Below are 21,743 nucleotides of genomic sequence, written 5' to 3'. Positions count from 1 at the left end.
GCCTTTCTTCTCTTTCTCCTCCGTCTCAAATTCTTCCTCCTTCTCTATCTCTCTCCTCTTTCACTCCAACCCTGTCGAGCGGCAGCTGACCCACAGCTGAAGTGAGGCATGCTGGGAATGCTCATGTCCTCATCTGAGGCGTAGTGAAAGAAGATGACACTGACAACAGAGGGAGGAAGAAAGGAAGCACCTTTAAAATCCGCCTTATCTTATTGATTTATTTGTTATATATAAAGTAGTTTATGTGGTAAGTGATGCAGTTTTATGCAGTGTTGTAAATATTAATGTCCTTTACTGCAAAAGCAGCAATAGCACCTCAATAGAAGTAAACCAAATCAGCATTTTAGAGCAATTTTTTAGTCATTTTGTAAAATAATTTTACTGCAATGCTTCAGAGAGCTGTCAAATAAATGGCAAAAGGTTCAATATGTCCCTCTGAATGTAGGGAAGTACAAATATGAAATAGCACAACATTAAATGGGACGTAAAGATTACACTAAACTAAAGTACCTGTATCACTGTGTTTAGAAGGTAATATTTGTCATTTTAACTACAAACCTTGTAAAACCTGCTCTGGTATTCCTGTATTTAATTAAGGGCACGTCAGAGAGTGAAAGACAGAAGGAGACAGAGGAAACGGAGGAAACGGAGAAGACAGAACAGAGAAATCGGAATTTGATCTGTAGTCAGACAAGTTTAAGAAATCTGTAGCAATAGAAAATATTGTTCGGAGCACTGACGCTCTCCGTGAGCTCACTCCATCACTCTCAACACTCTGCACTAAAACGGACACTCTGCACTGTAACTAGTCATCTGTCGTCCGTGTTTGAGTGTGAGCCTCAACTAAGTGGGATCCTATTTCCCTGCTCTGCCTGCCCTCCACGAAGCCCTCAACTCCACGACAAGTCAAAGGGACAGGAAAGCTAGGAATGCAACTTAGTCACACCTCGCCGGGCTCATTAATTCACTAAAGAAAACTGCGTCAACGTAACTCCACAGTGTACGCTCTGTCGATTTGTCTAAACGTCAGTAGTGGGTGTGTGTGTGTGTGTGTGTGTGTGTGTGTGTGGTGGAGTCAGTCTTTAAACCCTTTATCTGATCTTGACCCTCATTCCTCAGGAAGCTCAGATCTTGCTCGTCTCCACTGAAAGTTTCAGCTTTAAGTATCAGTGTGTACTGGAGATGTGTGTGATTACTGGTTATACACAAACTGATGTGTGATGTGTATGTGACTTTCTGACTGCCTGTGTGTGTGTGTTGTCAAATCTCTTCCAGGAAACAGCCTCACAACATTGTGGCACAGAATTCTCTGAACTGACCCTGGCTGCTGTGACCATCCAAATAAAAGAGCTGACTGCGGCTCGCTGGCGTAGCCTTGGTGGCTCTGTGGGACGTCAGAATGAAAAATCAAACTGAACAGAAAATAGGCTCCATGTGTTTAATAATTGAACTTAATAGCAGGATTGAAAGGAAATCGAGCTGAGTTGCAGAAATCGTCTTATAATTGATGTTTTCTGTTCTTGGTGGTTGAATTCCTGTTGCTGTGTCGGACCCAAACCACAGCTGCAGTCTTTTTTTTTTTCCATCTATCATTTTAACTTTTCAAATGTAATATGCATGAAAATTACACAGTGGATTCTCAGATTCTCCTGAGTAATGAGAAGTGTTTGGCAGTCGCATGCACGTACTGTAAATCTCTGAATCAGCCTGTACTCACTCTCAAAGTTTCCAGCCAGCAGGTAGAGCCAGGTGAGCAGGACGATGGCCGTAAGAGACGCCACCAGCAGCTTCAAGCGTCCACGGCACAGCAGGTTCATGATGGGATGGTGACACTGAGGGCTCTGAGGGTCAGGGTCGGGGGGGAGGAGGGATTCAAGTGGGGCTCAGTCCTTCACCGGGTCCTTGCAGCATCCTTTTATCTGAGGACAGAGAGAGACTGTCAACTATAACTCACGTCACTACACTGGTTGTGGTTGTGTAGTGGTGTAACAGAGTGAAGCATCTTCTCTCACAAACAATCTTTGATCAGATATTAGATTAGAAAGCAGTACAGAAAGGGTCTGACTGTGATCTTTAAAACAAATCCATTAAAATATATCTTGATATGTCAACTCGAGACATTTCTAATTAATGTTGAAAAGTTAAAGACTAAACTACTATTATGTCTGATCAAGGCCTGAGACTGAGGGGGTCATGAAGACCTTTCCTGTACCCTATCTGAACTCTGGAATCTAATCTTTTTGTGAAGGTGTCTCTGTCCAGCTTCACACTGACGGGTCAGGGAGAAAGAAGCGTGAACCTAGTTTATCACTGTGAATATCTAAATGTCCTTTTTGTAATGAGACACAGCAGTTTGGTTCCCAGGTGAAAACTAGAATGATGTAAAGATTTAAAGCACACGGCTGCTGAGTGTCTGTCTGCAGAGGAGTTCAAATGATCCTGAACTGTTTCAGTCTGATGAGGCAGAACTAAAGTGACAATGAATTCATCAATAAGTGTCGTGTTTGTATCACGTAAACATGAAAAGCATGAAAAAGGAGAAAGGCCTCGACAAGCCGACAGTCCATCTCTGTCTGCGCTCGCCTCCCTCTGCGTGCTGAGCCTGGTTAGAGCAGGAGTTCTGTCTTTGTTTCACTATGTGATTCATTAATCCCGTTTTAATTAGGCAGACGCCCGAAGGAAACAAGACCAGAGACCAACAGGAAAACAGCAGAGTGCGAGTTTACAGCGAGTAAAGGGTTCCTGTTGGATTCAGAGCTGCAGGATCAAGCGGCTGAGGAGGAAAATAGCACCGATTAAAGATCAATGATGGATTCACCAAAACTGGAAAATCATGTCGGAAAGAAAAACACATATGTAAATCACAGTCATCTCCTGCTGACATTCTCCCTCTGGAAACCAGCAAATTCATAAACCGTGGTTTTCGGATATTTCATCTGCAAAATCCAGTATTGTCAACTAGTTTCTGTGCAGCATCATACAGTACAGGTAGATAATCATGCTGTTTAAATTTCTTTAGAGACTCATTAGAGAAATGAGCCGAGAGGTCTGAAGTGAGGTGATCGAAAGCTGCCACTAGTTTTCTTGGTGTTAACTGTTGTTTAATTTATTCAATAGCCTTTTATATTATCATTATTATTATTATTATTAATATTACCCAATAACTTTCCTGGAAGAAACAATCTAAGTTTACACTTATTATTTCAGTTCAGTTGTCTGTTGAGTTTATTTCACGATGACATTTGTGCTTAGTTTAAGCCCAGTAGTAATATTAATGTATTACTGAAAACAGTGTGTTTTACAATAGACAATCATTTATGCATGTTCAGCTGACCTGATGTACTCCAAACTAAAATACTCTAACTACTCTACTAATACTAGGTTACTGTGCAGTCAACTGGAAATAATTCATTGGAAATGAAGCTGAGCTTTGTCTGTACAGTATTTTACTTTTGATTAATACACCGTGTGTTTCCATTAAAGAAAATAAAAATAAAAAGTAACTTCTTCAACTTAAACAAGTAGCTTTGAAGATGTGGTAAGAGCAGATGGAAAATGGAGGCACCAAAATGAGACAAAACACAGTCAACCTTCAGCGTTTAAATAAAACACGGTCAACAAAACAAACCTAAGAAAAGATAAAGTACAGAGAAGTGAGACTTGGGTCAGGAGGTAGAGCCTCGCTTTCAGGCTCTGCGACTTACAGAAGCAAAAACATTTCAAAGGGCACTTCAGCAGCTCTTCAGAAGGATAAATGTGAGTGGAGATCTTTTTAATAATGATCCTCAGCCTTGTGTTTACACTGCTCCATACGTCTCTGTCAGGACATTCTGCCGTCGCGGCTCTTTTGTCTCCTCAGCAGCTGAATCAGCTTCACGTTAAAATGCAGAAAACACAGCGATGTTTGACACACACGCTTCCTCTGCAGCACCTGAAGGTGACCTTCTGCAGCCCTTCAAGAAACGACTCAGGAACCGCTGAGACAAACAGGAACTTCAACCAGCACCATCTGTGGGACATTTCATGATGGTCACTTTGTTTGTCCACAGTTCAAACATTATGAAACATGTTATTCATGGATGAACTGACCTCCCTCTAACTCCACCAGAACGTTTCCACACAAGCTCAACTAATTTTTAATTTTAATGACGCCATAATGTTCCCTTTGGTGTTTTCATTTCTCGGCCTGAGGCTCGTTAGGTGGGCACTAGAGAAGGTGAGAATAGAGAACGAGTCGTTAGTTGAGGTTGTGAAACTATTTGAAATAACAGGAAGTCCAGTTGGCAGGACTTCACTTCCACATAACCTCACCTGGGGGTTAGAGTCGTCCAGCTGTTTCAAATGTTATGAGCCTGTTAAATGGTTGGTTGCCATCACACCCATATTTGCTGTATCGCTTAAGAAGGAGCAAACTGCACTTTAGCAGTAGGTCGGAAAGTGCTTATTATCCTTAGAAGTTATAATTAGGTGACATCTGGCAGCTGTAGTACATGTGACAGAAGCTCAAATTCTCCCATAATTCCTGGTTACCATGAAATCCAGTTAGCGAGGAGGTTGGGGGAATAGATGGGATGACAAAACTGGAGACAGTTCATTCCTGTTTCAATGTTTATCGGCAGTGTTTGTGTCTTTTTGACCCAAATCCCGAACTAAGCAAACAACACACTGTTTTATAGTCACGGTGGTCAGTATGGTTCACTGTTAGAAACACGGCTATTCTTCAAATGTTGTGCTGAAATCCACGCCCAACACTCTGCCAGACGCTTCAACTTTCCAAGTACATAGAGATGATTTATGACTTAATTAGTGAGGTTGATGTATGCACTGCACGTCATTAAGAGCAATGAAAGGTGCTGAGAGGGGAAAAAAAGCAAGGAGAGTTAGAGAGAGCAAACATGGGGGGTAGAGAGAGGTGAGAGCAGGTGAGGAGGTGGATGGAAATGGGAGAGGAGATAAAATAACACGAGCGATAAGAAAAAGAAAGGAGGGACGACTAAGTAAATGGAGTCCAGGCTGAGTTGTGGGATGCGGAGGTGTACTGGCCTTTCAGCATTCAACACTCATAACCCCAGCGAGGATATAAAAGTGAGGGACAGTGCCACTAAAGAGGAGTTTAATAGGCAGCTTTTGTCGATTCTGCAGGAGCTGCACAAAGAGCTTACACTTCTGAGCTCTAATTGTAGCCGTAAAAACAAAAGGCTCGGCTGGTGATATGAGGAGGAACCGTCGGAGGACTGTGGTAGTTTACAGCCTCCTTGGGCGTGTAATCGGAGCTGAGAACAGCACTAGAGGGTCAGCGGAGGCTGCGGGGGCGGCACCAAGGTGGAGGCACAACAAATAACTTGGTGTAATAGCTGTAAATTAAAGGATAACACATCGACCACAGGGACTCAATGCTCTGCCAGTTTCTACACATTCTTCTGAAAGAGGCACCTTGTGATTCATTTACTGACCCAGAACCAGATTTATTTGACAAGTAGCAGGTAGAAGGAATTCAAGACGACTTGTCTGCCACAAATGAATCAATGCTACAGTTTCTGAGATGAATGTGAGTGTGGCTCTATAATCACCATCTACAGAGAAGTGAAAGGATTTCACAGAATGAAGGACTGAGTTTAGAAAAGTCAGTTCATCTCCAACATCAATAAGAGTCATCATCCAAGAAGCGTGAAAATCGAATGCAGCGTGTCAAATGTTTCTGCCCACAGAGTCCAAACGTAACATGAAGCAGTGTTCAATTAGCAAAATATTAAATGCATTAATAACTCATTTCAAGGACAACTGCACACACCAGAAAAATAAGCTCTGTTGGCCTCCTACCCCCACAGTCATATGTCAGGTGGTGGAGTCGGCTCCCAGGACACAATATGGCGTCCTTAGAAAACGAGTCGATGACGCCTGTCCTAGAGTTGAAGTCAGAGGATGACCAGTCAGTAAGTTTCATTGCATTGCATTGGGTTTAGTAATGTGGTGACACAACATATATGAATAGAATAGAAACGGTTTTAGGTTTAAGGTAGCCCTGAATCCTTTACGGTTGTGTGGAGGTCTTTTACATAGTATAGTTGTCAGATCCCTGCAGTGACTGCATCAGGTTTCCATCTGCAGCTTCCTATGACGAGACACGAGGTTAAGCACGATGTGATCTTATAACACACTGAGACTGGTGTGTGTGGGGTAAAGTGAACAGTAGAAGTCAAAACCATAACCAAGGTCTGTCTGAGCTGATGGATCTGTAGTGCTACAGGATGATGTCAGCACTGGAGAGGATCTGGGTCCTGAGGAACAATCTACTGATCATTTCCCTGATTCCTGAGTCGTACCTGCAGAACCTCTCAGTGAATCCTGTTAGTGCTGTGGGGGAGGGGGGCATGCAGTATGATAATGCAATTAAGACCTGAAAGCAGTGCTTTGGTCCAGTGCCCGTGTCCCCGTTCAAACTGAAGGGCTTTTTAGCACCAAGCTAATCACAGAGGGGATAGTCCTGATTAAGGGAATAATCAGCAGGCGCTTCCTGCATTAGAGGACGGAGATAAGAGAGGAGCCGGGTAATCAACTCCACTCACTGTCTGTTGACCGCGCTGACCCCCCACCCTTACAAGACGTTCAAAACATACCTATGGTTTGTATAATATGGTCCAGCAGCTAATCAGCTGATTCTCTCGGAGGTTTGGAGTCTTTTCTACATCAGGCCGTCTTCACATTACCGTAGCAGAACATCTGATGGTCCTGTAGGTAGCCGGTGTTCTCTGTTAGCTAGCTTCAGTGTAAACTGCAACTGTGGGCTTCAAAGCAGCCCTGAAAAAACAGCATCGATAACCATTTAACTGGATCATGGCTGACATCATTATGAACACTGCGGCGATCGGGACACAGGTGTGAGTATTATCGACTTCGCTAAGGTCTGGTGGGAAATCCCATCAGGAGCCGAGAAAGCAACTAAAGAGAGTTCGAACCGAGTCCTAAACAACAGGGACACTCCGTTTTATCAGTCTGGGCTTCAGACTCACGAACCTGCTGCTGTTTCCACTGTTTGCTGTTGGTGTTAAAACTCAGGTCCAACGTGTGAAAAGCTGCTTTGTGCATCTGTTCCACATCCGCTGCCCTCCAGCATCTCTGTTGGTCATATTTCAGCATCTTCCTGCCCTGTTTTCCGTCCTCACTCTCTGTTTCATGACTCTGCTCTCATCAAAGGCTCGTCGTGGCCCCGCTTTCCCCCGACCGACATCTCAACATCGAAGCAGCATTTCTAGGGAAACAGACAGTTTCTACCCTGCACGCTGGAAAATCCCTGAATTATAACTCTCAGTGTAAGTGAGAAGATACAACTGCAAGAGCTTTTGTACTTTAACACCAAATTAAGAGTGAACGTCCAATTTAGAAAATGAAAAACATAAATGATAAAGTCAAAAGCTAGCAAATATTAAATGTCATGAAATAGGAAATGTATTCCAACATAAAACGGAGGTAAAGGTTTGTAAAGCAATGAGACAATATAATCAGAATAATCACACGGACAAGTGACATTTGATTATGTTCTTGTTCTATGTCTAAGTTGAAAGACGGAGCGATACAATTCTGATGAACAGCATGTACTGGAAAGCTGGGGATTGCTTTTAATCCCTTGTATTTAACTAGGCATTTGTTCTAGGCACCAGCGACAGAACCGAAACACAAAGGGCTCAAACATTCATCACTTCCAGAGGACAATGTTCTCGAGGTTGTGGAGCAAATTCCAGTTTTCACCATTTGCTGGTTCAAGTTTCTGACGTGACTTCTCAGATCACAGAAGTTCGATTCACATGTGATTTGTAGCTGAAACTCGACCAAAGAGCAGAGAAGCAGAATGAAGCCACGACATCGTCTTCAAGTCTACCCACATGTTTGTAGACACATCATCGCAGACTGATTCTTTACTTATCACAATATGTCGTGGGCGACACGATGTGGCTCGGCCCTCATCTTTCATTGGAGCCTCTTACATGGCTTATTAGCACTCACTCTCACCGTCCCATCACTAGTTCCCCTTTGAACATTTCCTGTCCTCCTTTGTGTTCCTGTAACAGATCGACTGTAAGGTACACTCTCCTGCTCTGATTTTAATTTGATTCCTTTGGGTCATAGAAGCGTGCTTGACTTAATCTGCTCTATTGTCAGCGCGCTGGTCTGCTTTGCGAGGTTGAGTGTACTTCTTTGTGATTTATCAGGGTAAGCTGAGGTGGGATTAGTGAGTTTACGACCGGGGACGACCTTTTCATTTCGTTTCCCTGCTGTCCTGCACACACAGGCAGGAATGCACAATGATACACTGTCCTCTCTGTACGAGTCTCTTTGTCTCTCTCACAGATAAATCCACACTTTATTTTACACTGTATCCAGCCCACAGAGTTTAATGACCACTGCTAACTATGTTGGGTGGGTTTATGCTGATCCCTAGATTTAACATACTGGACCTAAACGTCTTGTTGTCACCTTGATATTAGCACAAACGGCAAAGTTCAGAGAGTGAGCAGTGTGGGTCATAATGTGTTTAAATACGTGTGTGTATGATAATTATTAACCAGTTTCAGACAAAGTGTTTGTAATAGTCACATCATGTCCAAACAAAAACCACTAAAGAAGATCAGTCACATAAAGTCAGTTTGAGAAATATGATAAATACATAAATAAGTGTTTTCATCCACAGATGTTATCATTGTTCTACTGACTCTTCTCTCCTGGAAATCTGCACCTTTTACTTTATTATCCTATAGGTGGACACCAGGAGAGTACCTTGAATTAAGACATATAAAACATACAGATGACACAGGTGAAGCCCACACTGTGAGGGGTGCTTCTCTTATTTCCTCCAGACTCCAGTTGTTCATACAGGAATTATTTTGTAATCATGATTTAGCGCTCAACCTGAAATGTCCTTGACATTCAGATCTCCTTGACATTCAAGAGATTTGGTCTCCATACAAATACACACACTGAAGTCTCAAAATGTAGACTTCGATCGTTCGATTTGTACTTCCTGTGTTTCCTGGGATCATACTTTGGAAGCTGCATGTACATTAAGTGTTCATTATATACTATAATACTATAAAGGCATCATAAAGGAGCAGGAACCTCCAACTTGAAATACAGATGATGACAAATGAAAGAACAACTTAAATAAATGAAGATGCTATGTTTGAATGATGTTATGGTATTGGTGAATCGTATGCTTTGGCCTTCACAATCATCAGATTGACCCATTTAAACCCCGTATGATTTTGGAGTGATATTCTACACACCACTCTCCTCCACCATCATGAAAACACCAAATTAAACAATGCCAAGGTGTAGTTAAGCTCTTACTAAGACATTTTTGCGTTGGTCACCTGTCTGCACTTTCTCATATGGTCCCATTCACTTCCACTGGAGTTAAGGTACAAACCCTACAGAACCACGTCTGCTTGTAAGATATCACAGCACACATCAAGAAAAGCACCATCTCCTGCAGTACGCTGAGGCAGACAAGCGTAAAGATGCCTTGTAATAACATCTCAAAGGCAAATAGATAAATTAAATAAACCTTTGCATGAGAGAATGAGAAAAAAGCTTTGATGACTCAACAGACAGAAACCTGACGAGATATAATGTGCACTGCACAAGCTGTGCTCACAGCACTGAATACAGGACGACTGAGGACAGGTGACTATAGAACATAGATATAAAAATACAACAGATTTCTTCCTCTCCTGCAGTTTATCTCCACTTGTGCCATCTCCAAATTCAAACTACTGGACTCACATGATGTCGACTTGTGTCAGACGAGCTGAAAACAAACACACCAACAACCTCACACATGTAAAAAGTGATTCAGCAGCAGCAATGACCTTTGCCCTGTTGTCCTACCTGGACGTTTGCTTTCCGGCACTCAGTGTGATTTAAACATGTGGTTACGAGTCCAAACTCAGCGCCGCTCAACACAGATCTTCCTCCTGTTAATCGTCCTATTTCAGAGCTCTCCTGCTCCAACAGTCAACTCCACAAATCTTTTCTCTCTCAGCAAACTTTTGTCCCATTTCTTCAACCTCTGTCGCTGCTCCATGCCCTCCTTTCCTTTTCTCTGCTGCTCTCCTCCCACCGCTCCTCCTCCTCCTCACCCTCCCTTTGCACAAACACACCATAAATCGCCTCCACCTCCGAGTGAGCGGCTCTGATTTCAGCCCCCTCTCCTCCCTCTCCTCCCCGGGCTTTTACTGAAACGAGTTCAGCTCTGTCAGACAGATGAGAAGAGAAAGGTGGAAAGAGGAGAGAGGGAGAAAGGAGCCGTGTCACCTTACACGCTGTCAGGAGTGGAGAGAGGAGCTTTTTGTGTGTGGGTTTTTTTAAAGCTGTGGAATGCAAAAGTCTTTGAGAGCAAAATAAAGAAGCTTTGGATTCGGTTGTGCAGGGGGTGAGCAGACATTTTGTTCACCTGCCCCTGATCACGACTAGTGTTGGGTCATGGTACCTTGTTAACTTCTAATGTTTGTACTAGTACTACAGGAATACTGTTTTAACCACTTTATTCCTTCCTGTGTCTCCACTTCTTCTTCAGTTTGTCAGGATTTATCAGCAGGGAGGCCGCTTGACTTTTGCTGCTTACATTTGTTGCTGGTTTCTTATAAATAGATTTTTTGGAAATTCATCCATTTAATTTCTACAAACAGTAACTACTAAACGTTGAATAACTTTTTCTGCTTTAATTTATAACCTGCACACTAAATACATCTGCCAAGTATGATTTAATTCTGAGTGAAATTATTCCAGCTCATTCTCTGCTTTTCTGTGTCTACAGGCACGACCTTAGGTTCCATATTAACAAATGCACGGTGAGGGAGTGAACCCTGTGTAATTACAGAGTACAGTGTTCGGCGGTGCTGTGCCAGGAACCAGTTGGAGCACGCTGCATGCCTGAGTTAACGAAGCTCTGCTGATGGACGCTTCATTAAGAACAGGGATCAGTGGAGTGGATCAGCAGGGAATGCTGAAAACCAACCGCACCTCTGCACCCCTTATCTCTTCTCCAGGAACTAGTCACACACTCTATCTGAAGTCGTAGCCTCAGGGGAACCTCTCACCTGAGATATGCCGGGAACGCCTGTAATCACAGTGTGTAATGTAAACTGTAAGCAGAGCTACTAGAATCCACACTTATTTCAAGAGTTGTTCAGTGACATACAGCTGAAATGAAAGATACAGAACTAATAATAACCTCTCATTGCAGTTTTTGTTAAGAACATTGTGATCCTTTGGCTATTGAGAGCCAAATCCTCAGTTCCACTGGCCACTAAAACATTAGTTTGATTGCTGTTGTGTGAAGAGTTGAAACTTGATAATGGACAGAAAGACTCAGGAAGACCTTTCTACAACATACAACTATCTCTAATGCCTTCTTTCAATAAGTCTCAGGTGTGTATCCACACTCTGATATAGCTTCTCCCTCTGCACAATAAATCTCCACTATTGTCTAGAAACACATCAGTGAGCCACTGCTGCACTGGACGATGCACAACGTTCCTTCATCACCATAAACACACACAGTGACTCAACATCCTGCTGCCACACGTACGCAATAGAGACCAAAGGTGAGTTATTCAAGTGCTGAAATAGTCAAACTAATGTTCTAGTTTTCTATCAAACAAACAGGAGGAGCATTGAGAAATAAATGAATATTTGTGACATATAGCAATTCAAATGTTTGTCCATCGTGCACGTGAGTGATGACTAGTGCAAACTCACCTTCTCACAAATATAATGTTATACTGAAACACTGAAGTCCTGTTGTGGTCACGGTGGATGGTTTATGAACAAAACACTGTACTTGGAGACCCAGGACTGAGTTCTGTGTGTAGCAACCAAAGAACAAGATGTAAGGCTGATGACAGATGCTGGTTCTGGTTAACTTAATACAAAGTCACCTTCTGACTTTGTCAGTATTAAATGCAGATAATGATCTTTTCCTGCTCCCCAGTCACATGAGCAGGTGCCGAAACAAATCATACTTGAACTGTATAACAAATTAAACGTGCACACTGACATTTTGTGACTTGACAGTCGTCCTCGTTATCAACATTTCATCATTTCATTTAATTTTTGCATTTCTTGTCTGGGGGGTGAATCCAGTATGAAAATCAGTCTAAACTAACAAACGTGAAATGATTTCAGACAAACCACAACAACAACTGACGTAAGAACAGGTCTTACACTGGGCCGCAGCAGCTCAATGACACTTGCTAGAAGAAAAACAACATGTGTTTATGGTCTGCTGTCTGGTTGAGAGTTGTGTTGGTGTGAGGGGATCAGGTGACCGTCCTCCAGACGATTAGACAACTTAACACCAACATTTCTCTCCTTGTTATGGGGTCACAGGTCAGGTTTACTAGCCCACAGGGGGGAGTTACCACAGGCTGGTAGCTCATAAACAAGAGAAGGAGGGGAAAAGGTGATGAGACAAAAGCTCGAGTTTCCTCGGCAAACTTGTAGAGAGTCTGGTGGATTGTGGGAGAAAGGGCAGTCGGTGGACAGTGGGGGGCAAAGGAGAGGAGTCTGGTTTCCCTCTTGCACCTGCTGCACCTCACACCTCCTCCTCTTGACTTCCAGGGAAGCCTGAGCTCTGCTGACTGTCTAATCCAGCTCATAGACCGCCCCTTGAACTAAAAACTAACCATCCAGCTTCAGTTCCAGCACAGAAACACCAGCAGACACTGAGCGGTCGCATCTCAGTTCACAGTTTTATCAGTTTTAACAATGTGAAAAATAAAGTTCCTATTTGTTTCATTATTTAAAGAAAAAATGTGCATCACTGGGCTGAAATGCTCAATCAGTGAAAACTGATGTGGATGGTAGCAAATGGTGCCACATCACTGCATTTAACTACAAAAACAGTGGTTTTTATAAAAAAAGACAGCAACAGCTCAGTTTTTCTCTTCTTCGAAGATCTCGCTCCATCTCTTTCAGAGTAAACATGTGCTGCCCTCTGGCTCTGTGCTGCCCACGCACACGACTGTATAAATAATATGACAATTGACTTGTAGTTTACAGATTCTCTCTCTCTCTCTCTCTCTCTCTCTCTCTCTGTCTCATACACACACAAGAGCTCTTCTGTCTATGTCTTTATGCTGCGGCTGCCCACACATTGCACACTGATATACACAAAGTCCACTTCAGGACAGTGGAGAGGGTCAGAGGTTCCACTGAGAATATATTCCCAGTCAGGTGTCATATATTCACCTGCTGTTTCTGATAATGTCCTATAGATCAAACATAACATAACATAACATAGCATAACATAACATAACATAACATAACATAACATAACATAACATAACATAACATAAAAGATATCTGCGGGGGTTTACAAGGCTGTCGATCAATACCGGTGACTCAACGATTGCTCGGCCAGTTACACAGATTTCTGCTTTTAAAAACTTTCTTGCACAGACTTGTTTTTGAGATAACTTTCCAGTCCTCTGGAAAAACAACAAACTTTATCAAAGTTGGTGCTGTACATCGTCCCCTTTTTGCACTTTTCCACAGCAGGGACGTACTGAAATGTAATGTAAGTTCCTGGCACTGCTCAGGAGGTGAAGCCAGGAACTCCTCAGGGGTTAGTGGCAGTGCTATTGATCATGACTGGGTTATGGTCAGAAACAGTTTGTACAGTGTGATGTCTGATCTTGTCTGAAGGCAAAAAGGGTTTTATAGTTCCAACATGCTGGAAAATAAAGTAAAAAACCAGCAGTGATAGAAAGAGACAAGAATCTCATTTAAATCGGGAGAAAGCTGCACATTTTTAGAAAGTGGCTCATGCAAAAAATTAGCAGAGATAAAATCTGTTATTCATGTAAAAAGAGGCAGAAATAGTGTGAAGAATGACAAAAGGTCAAACCCTGGTTCATCTCTCATCTTTCAACAGCTGACCAATCACAGGCTGCGTTCACATGCACGCACTGATGCTACAGGCGTTGTCCTCAAGTAGGCGTTTTAACTAGTAAGTAATAGAAACCTGGTTACTGTAATCAGGGTAGAGCATCAAAGAAACTGTGTTTCCCCAGGTAGGTGTCTCCTATGGAGCGACACCTCCTCATAAAACAAGTCAGACGGAAACTGAAAACAGAAAGTAGTAAAGAAAGTAGTATTTACAGTGTTTATGAGTGAAATCCAGTTTACATTACATTTACATTTAGTTATTTATCAGACGCCTTTATCCAAAGCAACTTACAAGTCAGGTACAAAACAAATATCTAAGCCAAGGAGACGAACGTTAAAGAAAAGAGCTGCTTCAATTTCCTGGGGTGTAAGTGCATAATTTGTTTTTAACATTTAAGTGCAGAGAAATATTTATTCCTGTTATCAGCAGGTTTTTAGGTCGTTCCACCATCAAAAAGTTTAGCCTGGGATCTTTTGAGGAGAGGGGACCACAAGATGTTCGCTTGCAGAGCTGTGGGTGAGAGGGATCGTAGACCAGGATGAGTTCAGGTACCGATGCTGTTGAGTTGTTCTCTCTGTAGGTAAGAGTCAGGACTTTGAACCTGATGCAGCAGCTCCATGAAGCCAGTGCAGAGATCTGAACAGTGGTGTAACGTGTCCTTTTTACTGATCAACAATGAGACGTGCTGCTGCGTTTGGGATCCTCTGGAGGTTTGATGGTGCAGCTGGTAACACTGCAGTAGTCAGGACCAGATATGATCAGAGCCTGAACAATGAGTTGTGTTGTACAGTCCGAAAGGTAAAGTCTGATCTTTGCGATGTTAAAAAAAAACCCTAAAATAACCTGCATGCAGATTTGCAGGTTATTTTAGGGTAGAGGAGACATCCAATTACTGATCTGCTTCATGTATGTGTGGATTCACATGTTACTGGTGTAAAGCTGGTGTGATCTTGCATTGATTGAAGTTATACAGATGCTTAGACACAGTCCAACATCAGAAGAGTGTGAGAGGAGGAGTTTTCCAAAGCTATGAAAGGCAGACAGAGATGATGGTAGTACACTGAGAGCTGTAGCTGCCTCTGAGATGTCCTCAAAGGGCCACGTACTGTACGCTATCCTGTAACTGCATCGATAGTTGAGTGAGAACACATTTGGATGAACTGACTGCTGCTGATTAAATGGCACATCTGTGCATCGTGTCCTCTGTGTTTTTTCTAGAAACCTTGCAGTGTAGACGCATAACATGGAGCTCAGCGGACCTGGAGGCGATCTCCGCTCCATGATGTGGCGGAGCGGCAGCTGAAACGCAGCGGAGGCCGAATGAGAGCCTGCAGGCAACAAAAACTACCAGCTGCTCTTTCCCTGACCCCAACTTAGATAACACGCTCCATCTGAGGCTGGAGGGTCGCTGCCTGCCCACACACTCACTCCTTTCCTCTTCGTACATGAACAACTGTGTCTTCACACATGCCCCCCAAAAGTCTAAATCTTTCTTTCTATGATTAAATCAGAAGAATTCTGATAGTAGCGCTTTTGTGTCTGTGTAGAAAAACGTCTGTGAGGAACAACAGCCTGGGTTTCCCACAATTCTGTTCCTGCAGAGAAACATGACGCAAAAAAAAAAAAGGTTTTGTTTTCAAGTCCACATCATCAGAATCACCTGTGTCTGTCGACAAACACTCACGGTCGTAGCTTTGCGATGCTAAAATGTTTTTAGCTGCACCATTTCATAAGATTTTAACTGATAGTGTTTTTATATGAATCTATTGTCAAGTGACTGAGATGAAAGTCGTCACATTAGCTGCTGATATAATGTCGATGAAGAAGAGGACATGACTCAACTTCCAGACTGTTCATATAATGAAAACACAGTAATATTTGTAAATGTGCCAGGACTGTGAGTAGTACTGCACCTAAACTCGTCTGTCAGTGAAGATGAATTAAGTTTAATTTGGGCCGTAAACTGTTTGTTTACTTAACATTGTAATTTAATCTGATCTAATACATAAGAAAAATTCTATTTGATTTTAATTGGTCATGGCAGATCATTTAGGTGTCAACTTAGGTTTGTGCTGGATGAAAACCAAAAAAAAAGATGGAAAAGTGTAACTGTGTGTGTGTGTGTGTGTGTGTGTGTGTGTGTGTGTGTGTGTGTGTGTGTGTGTGTGTGTGTGTGTGTGTGTGTTTGTGTGTGTGGTTTGCTTTTTTTTTTTTTTTTTTTAAATCAGACCAGATCTTTGTCACAGGAGGGAAACAGGAAGAATCCGACCATTTTTCATATCGGGAGCTACAGATTCATCCAAACAGCAACACAGTGTCAGACTCTGGCCTCGATGCATTCATGCAAAACAAACACACACACAGAGCTGCTGACGCTGCCCTGTTAACCCGTTCTGCAGCCTCTTCCCGTCTCTCGTCTTTAATAAGCTTCTCTCTGCTGATCCCTCTGCTGTCACAGCTGTCAGTCATCAGCACTAACAGGACCAGACAGCATCATGACACACTCTGCATAAGACACACAGAGGACACACACACACACACACACACACACACACACACACACACACACACACACACACACACACACACACACACACTCTGCACAGCACCAGACTCCACCAGCAGCAGGACCACGTCCAGCACAGCAGGCTGCAGTCATGTGATGTGAAAGCTAAATGAGTCATAGATACACACACCACCACACTGTTCTCATGTTGTATGAGAGTCAGAACCAATCTGAAGCAACCACTGGATCTACAGCTCAAACCAGAGACTGACTTTACATCTACACTTTGTCATCTACAGTTTTCAAACACTGGTTTTGTGAAGCAGCCCAGAGACCGAATGGTTGTGTTTGACTCAGTCATCTCTGCGTCTCCGCCACTACAGCACAACAGATCTGAAATGAAACATTAAACCCAAACCTAAGGACCTCACTGGAACTGCTACATCCACTTCTACTAATTCCAAATGAAGACTAACGAGTTGTAAAAGATTTCTGAGCACCATCAAACGAAGTAGCAGTGGGAACAAGTGTCTTCAGGTGGGGAACGACTAAATCTGCTGAGTAGTGAGATGCAGCTCGTTATTCTGCCACGTGTCAGACTAAACTCCATTTACTTAAGAACAGAACATATGTGGCCACAAACCTGCTACTTGTTACTCAGCGATTCTTCCATCACTGCTGCGGTTTCTGCTGCTAACCTCTTGTCCTATAATGAAACTAGACCCTCTAATTAAACAAACTAATGGTGATGATGGTTTCTTTCACCATGACCACAGTTCCCTCTGAAACTTAATGAACCTAAACCATCTTCTTCCCTAAGAAAGCTGCTTATAGTTCTAAACCTGATCCTGATCAAACTTTAACCACAGCAGTTTGTCCCTGGTGGAAATGAGAAACCACATTTCAAGCTCTCCACACACTTGGTTTAATGCAGAGGAGCTGATCTGTCTTTCAGAAAGTTTGAGAGGCCAAAGCTGAGGCAGATCAACTGCAGCCGACATCTGAGTGGAAATGTGCTCTCTCACATGTCGCTCATAATGAGTCTAACATGAGTCTGACGGCCAGGTGTGCCACACTCAGACTGTTAGGTCAACTCATTCACATGACGAGAGTGGAAATGAAAAGACACCTGGGAGGCTTGAAATCGATCTTTTCATGGTTTTGGAAATTAAATTGTGTCAGACGTGTTTGAAAGACCTATAAAGCCTCTGTAATAATAATAATAATAATAATAATAATGATGATGATGATGATATTCCTGTAAAAGTCAGGATTCGTTTTAATAGGTTTACTCTCACTGTAGGTTTGCACCTGTTAAATCACTGAGCTGCTAACCCCGTATGAATCTGAGCACAACCTCTGATCTAAGTTTAGAACTTTATAGGTCATTCACAGATCTGGACTAAAGGCCAAACCAGATTTTTACAGTTAGAGCTTTAAAACACAGAAAGACCTGAAAAGTTTCTTTTAACTTTCTGTGGAAATCAGACTAAATGTTCAATTTGTTGTTGAAGTTGTATTTCTGACATGTTACGGGTTCTTAATCTTGTAGAAAACCAGTGCGTGTTTGTTAGATGTCAAAGCACACATTAACGTGTGGATTGGACTTTATCTTTTCTTGGTGGATCATTATTCATGTCCACAATCTGCATTTCAGGCTGCGTGCTTATTGCACTTTGATGCTGTGAAACGTTGTCGAGCTGCTGCTAATGTGGTGAGTCACATGCTGCTATTTCTGTCCGGGACACATTAACGTTCGCTCACTGGTCTGAGGTCTGCTCGGGACACTGATCTTCGTACAGATGATGTCCACGATGTGATCAACATCCTTCCTGCATCAAAATGCTCACCTTATGATTCATAGATCTGATTTGAGCTCTTTTGGGCCTTTGACTCGAATTTATCTGTGAAAAAGCATCTTGATGTTTCTTAATCTTCAGATTTGTTGTGTGAAAAGAAGCCCTGAAATATACCCTTCCAATTTTCTTAAAAAACATAAATATATCTCTTTACAGCAATATGTGATAACACAAACAACAAAAGATCATTTTTTGGCTTAAAATCAGCTGAAGATTAATTTTCTGTCACTTGAATCATTTATAAAACTACTAAATGCTGCAGCTCTAATGATATCTACATATATAAACATCATGATTCTTTTGGTTGTTTTAGGAAATGTTAAAATCCGTCCTATTTCTTTAAGTCACCATTTTAAACACTTGCTGAGCTGAATAAATGATGCTGCAGGTTTCTGAAGTGACAAACAAACTCTTGCTGCATCTGTTACCACCCAGAGAAAACTGCTTTCTTGTTTCCTCCCTCCAACATTTTACACTCCGTTTCTTTTATCTTATCCAATTTTAGCACCAATTATGCAACAGCACGCAGACCCAGAAAAGCTGTGAAACTGAATTTCACCTCACCCCCCTTTGGCTGCTAATCTACAGAAATCCAGTCCTATCCTGGTGAATCACAAAAGAGCTGAGAGGCGTTTGTTTAGGACGCTGCTGTGGAGTCAAACTGCTTTAGGATTTGATTTTGAGATTGTGGCGATTCCTTGGTTTAAATGTGGCGTACCAGAGGGTGAGGGAGGAGGGGGAGGAGGGGGAGGAAGGGGACTGAGGAGGTAAATGATTAAATATAGTTGCGAGTTCATTTCCCTAGCGGAGCCGCGGCTCCATTTCTTCCCATCCACCAACAGAGATTCATCTCTCTGACAGCGAGGAGGAGGAGGAGGAGGGGTGTGTGTGTGTTGTTTTACTCACGTTGTGAGGATATGCTGCTGTTTATGCAGTTACACTGTGGGGATGTGACTTCATTATGGGGACAAAAAGTCCCACATAGTTAGGTAAAGAAAGGGACAGAGGATTCACCGTGGTTAGGTCAAGTGTGCAGAAAATGAATGCAAGTCAATGCAGTGTCCTCTGAAAGGATGGAGGCGCGTGTGTGTGTGTGTGTGTGTGTGTGTGTGTGTGTGTGTGGACAGTGGCAGCAGGAGTAGTGGTAAGTTTTCCCACATGTCGTCTCTCCCTCAATCTTCATTTGTCCCTTCCCTCCCTCGTCTTCTCATCTAATTTCTTCATCAGTCACGACAACTGCAGTAAATGGGCTCAGGGGAAGGTCTCATCATCTGAAGACGAGGACAGGAGGTAGTGTGCTGCTGCTTGAGCTGCTGCAAACCTTGAAGGGATTTATTTTACTTAAAGCTTATTTTCATAGACTGTCAGGTAGGATGACAAAATCAAGAGGATCATTTAATTTCTAAATATTAAAATCCAACTGTTTACATTTAGTTTAGAGGTTTTTAGTCGTCAGCATCACTAAAACTGAACATTACCAGAAATACCAATGATTTCTGCTTGGTTAGAAAGTTCAGCAGCTTCTAATTTAGTGTCATTTGATAATGACTAGTGCCTTAAGGGCTCTGTAGAGTGTAGCATACAGTAGAAGAGCATAGCAGAGCGGGGAAAGAGAGTGGAGCAGAGTGGATTGAGTCGCGTGCTAAAGGCTAAAGTTGCATATTGTACCTCGAATTTTAATTTTTTAATTTACTTTCTTCTGTTAGTGGATGAACTCAAAAATCATCATCAAAACGTTCTTTCAGCTTCATTTATAATGTATTTACATTATTACTCTTATGGAAAGAAAAACTTTTTATCTTTAGTTCAAATCTTCAACTTTAGTGCTTGTATCAAATACGTATGTTCTCAGTCGGTGCCCAGCGTTGTTTCACCTCTTGACCCCGATCCAGTCTCCGGGGCAGAGAACTGTCCCTCTCCTGGGAACACAACCTAATTAAACACAAAGCTTCGAGCCTCCTCGAGCTCCTAGACGACCCGATCAGCAGGACCACATGACCTCGGATGTTTGTTATCTGTCCAATCAGAGGCAGGGTGCGGCGCAGGGGTCAGAGGTTAGGGGATTAGGTGTGGGAGGACGAGGCATTGTGGGTGAGTGCCCTGTGGCCATTTCAGGTGACCTCTGTCAGGAAACTGTGGTGGGGGAGAACTCTCTGTGTGTGTGTGTGTGTGTGTGTGTGTGTGTGTGTGTGTGTGTGTGTGTGTGTGTGTGTGTGTGTGTGTGTGTGGGTTCAGTTTTTACGCTGTGATTTAACTACAGGACCTTCACACACGCACCTGCAGCGTCAGATCTAAACATCCAAAGCTCAGCTAATAATTTTAGTTAAGAAGTTATTTTATTTGCAGTTAATCTAATGTGACGTGAAACACCACCAGCAGCCACATGTCCGCAGCTCGGGGTTTTTTAGCCTCTTTTAGCTCCTGGTTTTGGATTATGGCACATTTACAGTGTGGAGATAAAGCTCCACTACCTGCTCATCACTTAGAGAGTTGGAGGGTGGGTGATAAAGTGTGATCAGATGATAAAACATTACACTGAGATGGTTTCAGAGCTGACTTGTTTCATGTTTTCTATTCACAGTATAATGTATATGTCCAACAGTATAAAAGCTAAATTAGTTGTGTTCAACTACAGGGTGAAATATTGGCAGTATGGGGTTGTGACCTCCCTCCATAACCCATGAGCAGGACTGCCAATGGTGTACAAAAGGCTGCAAGTATGAAGTGAACAAAAAAAGGAAATTCTCTTAACAAGAAAAAGCAGCAATGACAGCAACAATATATGAACTAGAAAGTAAAGCATCTCTACAAGGAAATAATGAGACAAATGACACATAATGACAATGAGCCATAATGATAGCAGTCACAACAAGGCTGGGATGTATTGATTAGTGAAAGTAACAATAGTGCAACAGAGAAACTGCACTGTCATTTCAGAAAATAAACCTCAAGACACAAAAGCAAACATCCAGAGAGCCGCCTCTGTCAATGTTACACCATTACATACTGTATGATACTGTTGGATATTATTACTCATGCATTAATGTGGAGGCTGCGTTCTACATCAGCTGAAATGGATCCACTTGACCAACTAACTCCGGTACACCCACCCACCCTGACCTCAGTTTACTGGGTCTTGCACATGTATGAACTGCAGGAAGGAAACTGGAGGTTGTGCAGGTATCACGTCATCTGGTTTATCAAGTGGAAAATTCTTGTTCGGTTAAATTGGGATCGAAACGCCTCCAGAGGACGCCTACACCTGAACTTAACATCCTGCATTACACAAGGCTGTTACACACTCACACGTAGAAACAGCTTCCTCCAGCTAATTCAACCAGCAGCTTACTGTGTAGTGATGGGGGATCCTCTCGTGCTGCACAGACTTCAGAGGCCGTTTATTCCCAAACTCTAAATAATCTGCTGCAGCCGG

The 21,743-nt window shown here is 42.6% G+C and overlaps 1 protein-coding gene across 2 annotated transcripts in view; it reads right to left on the bottom strand.

Moving 5' to 3' along the window:
- Window positions 1-21,743, bottom strand: part of large2 (LARGE xylosyl- and glucuronyltransferase 2) — a 60,054-nt gene that overhangs the window by 13,897 nt on the left and 24,414 nt on the right. The window contains exons 1-2 of one of the 2 annotated variants that reach the window (XM_026378562.1): window positions 9,883-10,103; window positions 1,718-1,919 (exon numbers count right to left, since the gene is read on the bottom strand). In XM_026378562.1, the coding sequence (XP_026234347.1) occupies window positions 1,718-1,817 (100 nt within the window). In that variant the 5' untranslated portion in view covers window positions 1,818-1,919; window positions 9,883-10,103. Of the gene's footprint in view, window positions 1-1,717; window positions 1,920-9,882; window positions 10,104-21,743 lie in introns of those variants that run through there. The other variant, XM_026378561.1, reaches the window with a different exon arrangement.

This window comes from Anabas testudineus, chromosome 3, assembly GCF_900324465.2.
Source record: "Anabas testudineus chromosome 3, fAnaTes1.2, whole genome shotgun sequence".
NCBI lineage: Eukaryota > Metazoa > Chordata > Actinopteri > Anabantiformes > Anabantidae > Anabas > Anabas testudineus.
This window is presented reverse-complemented; position numbering and strand designations above follow the sequence as displayed.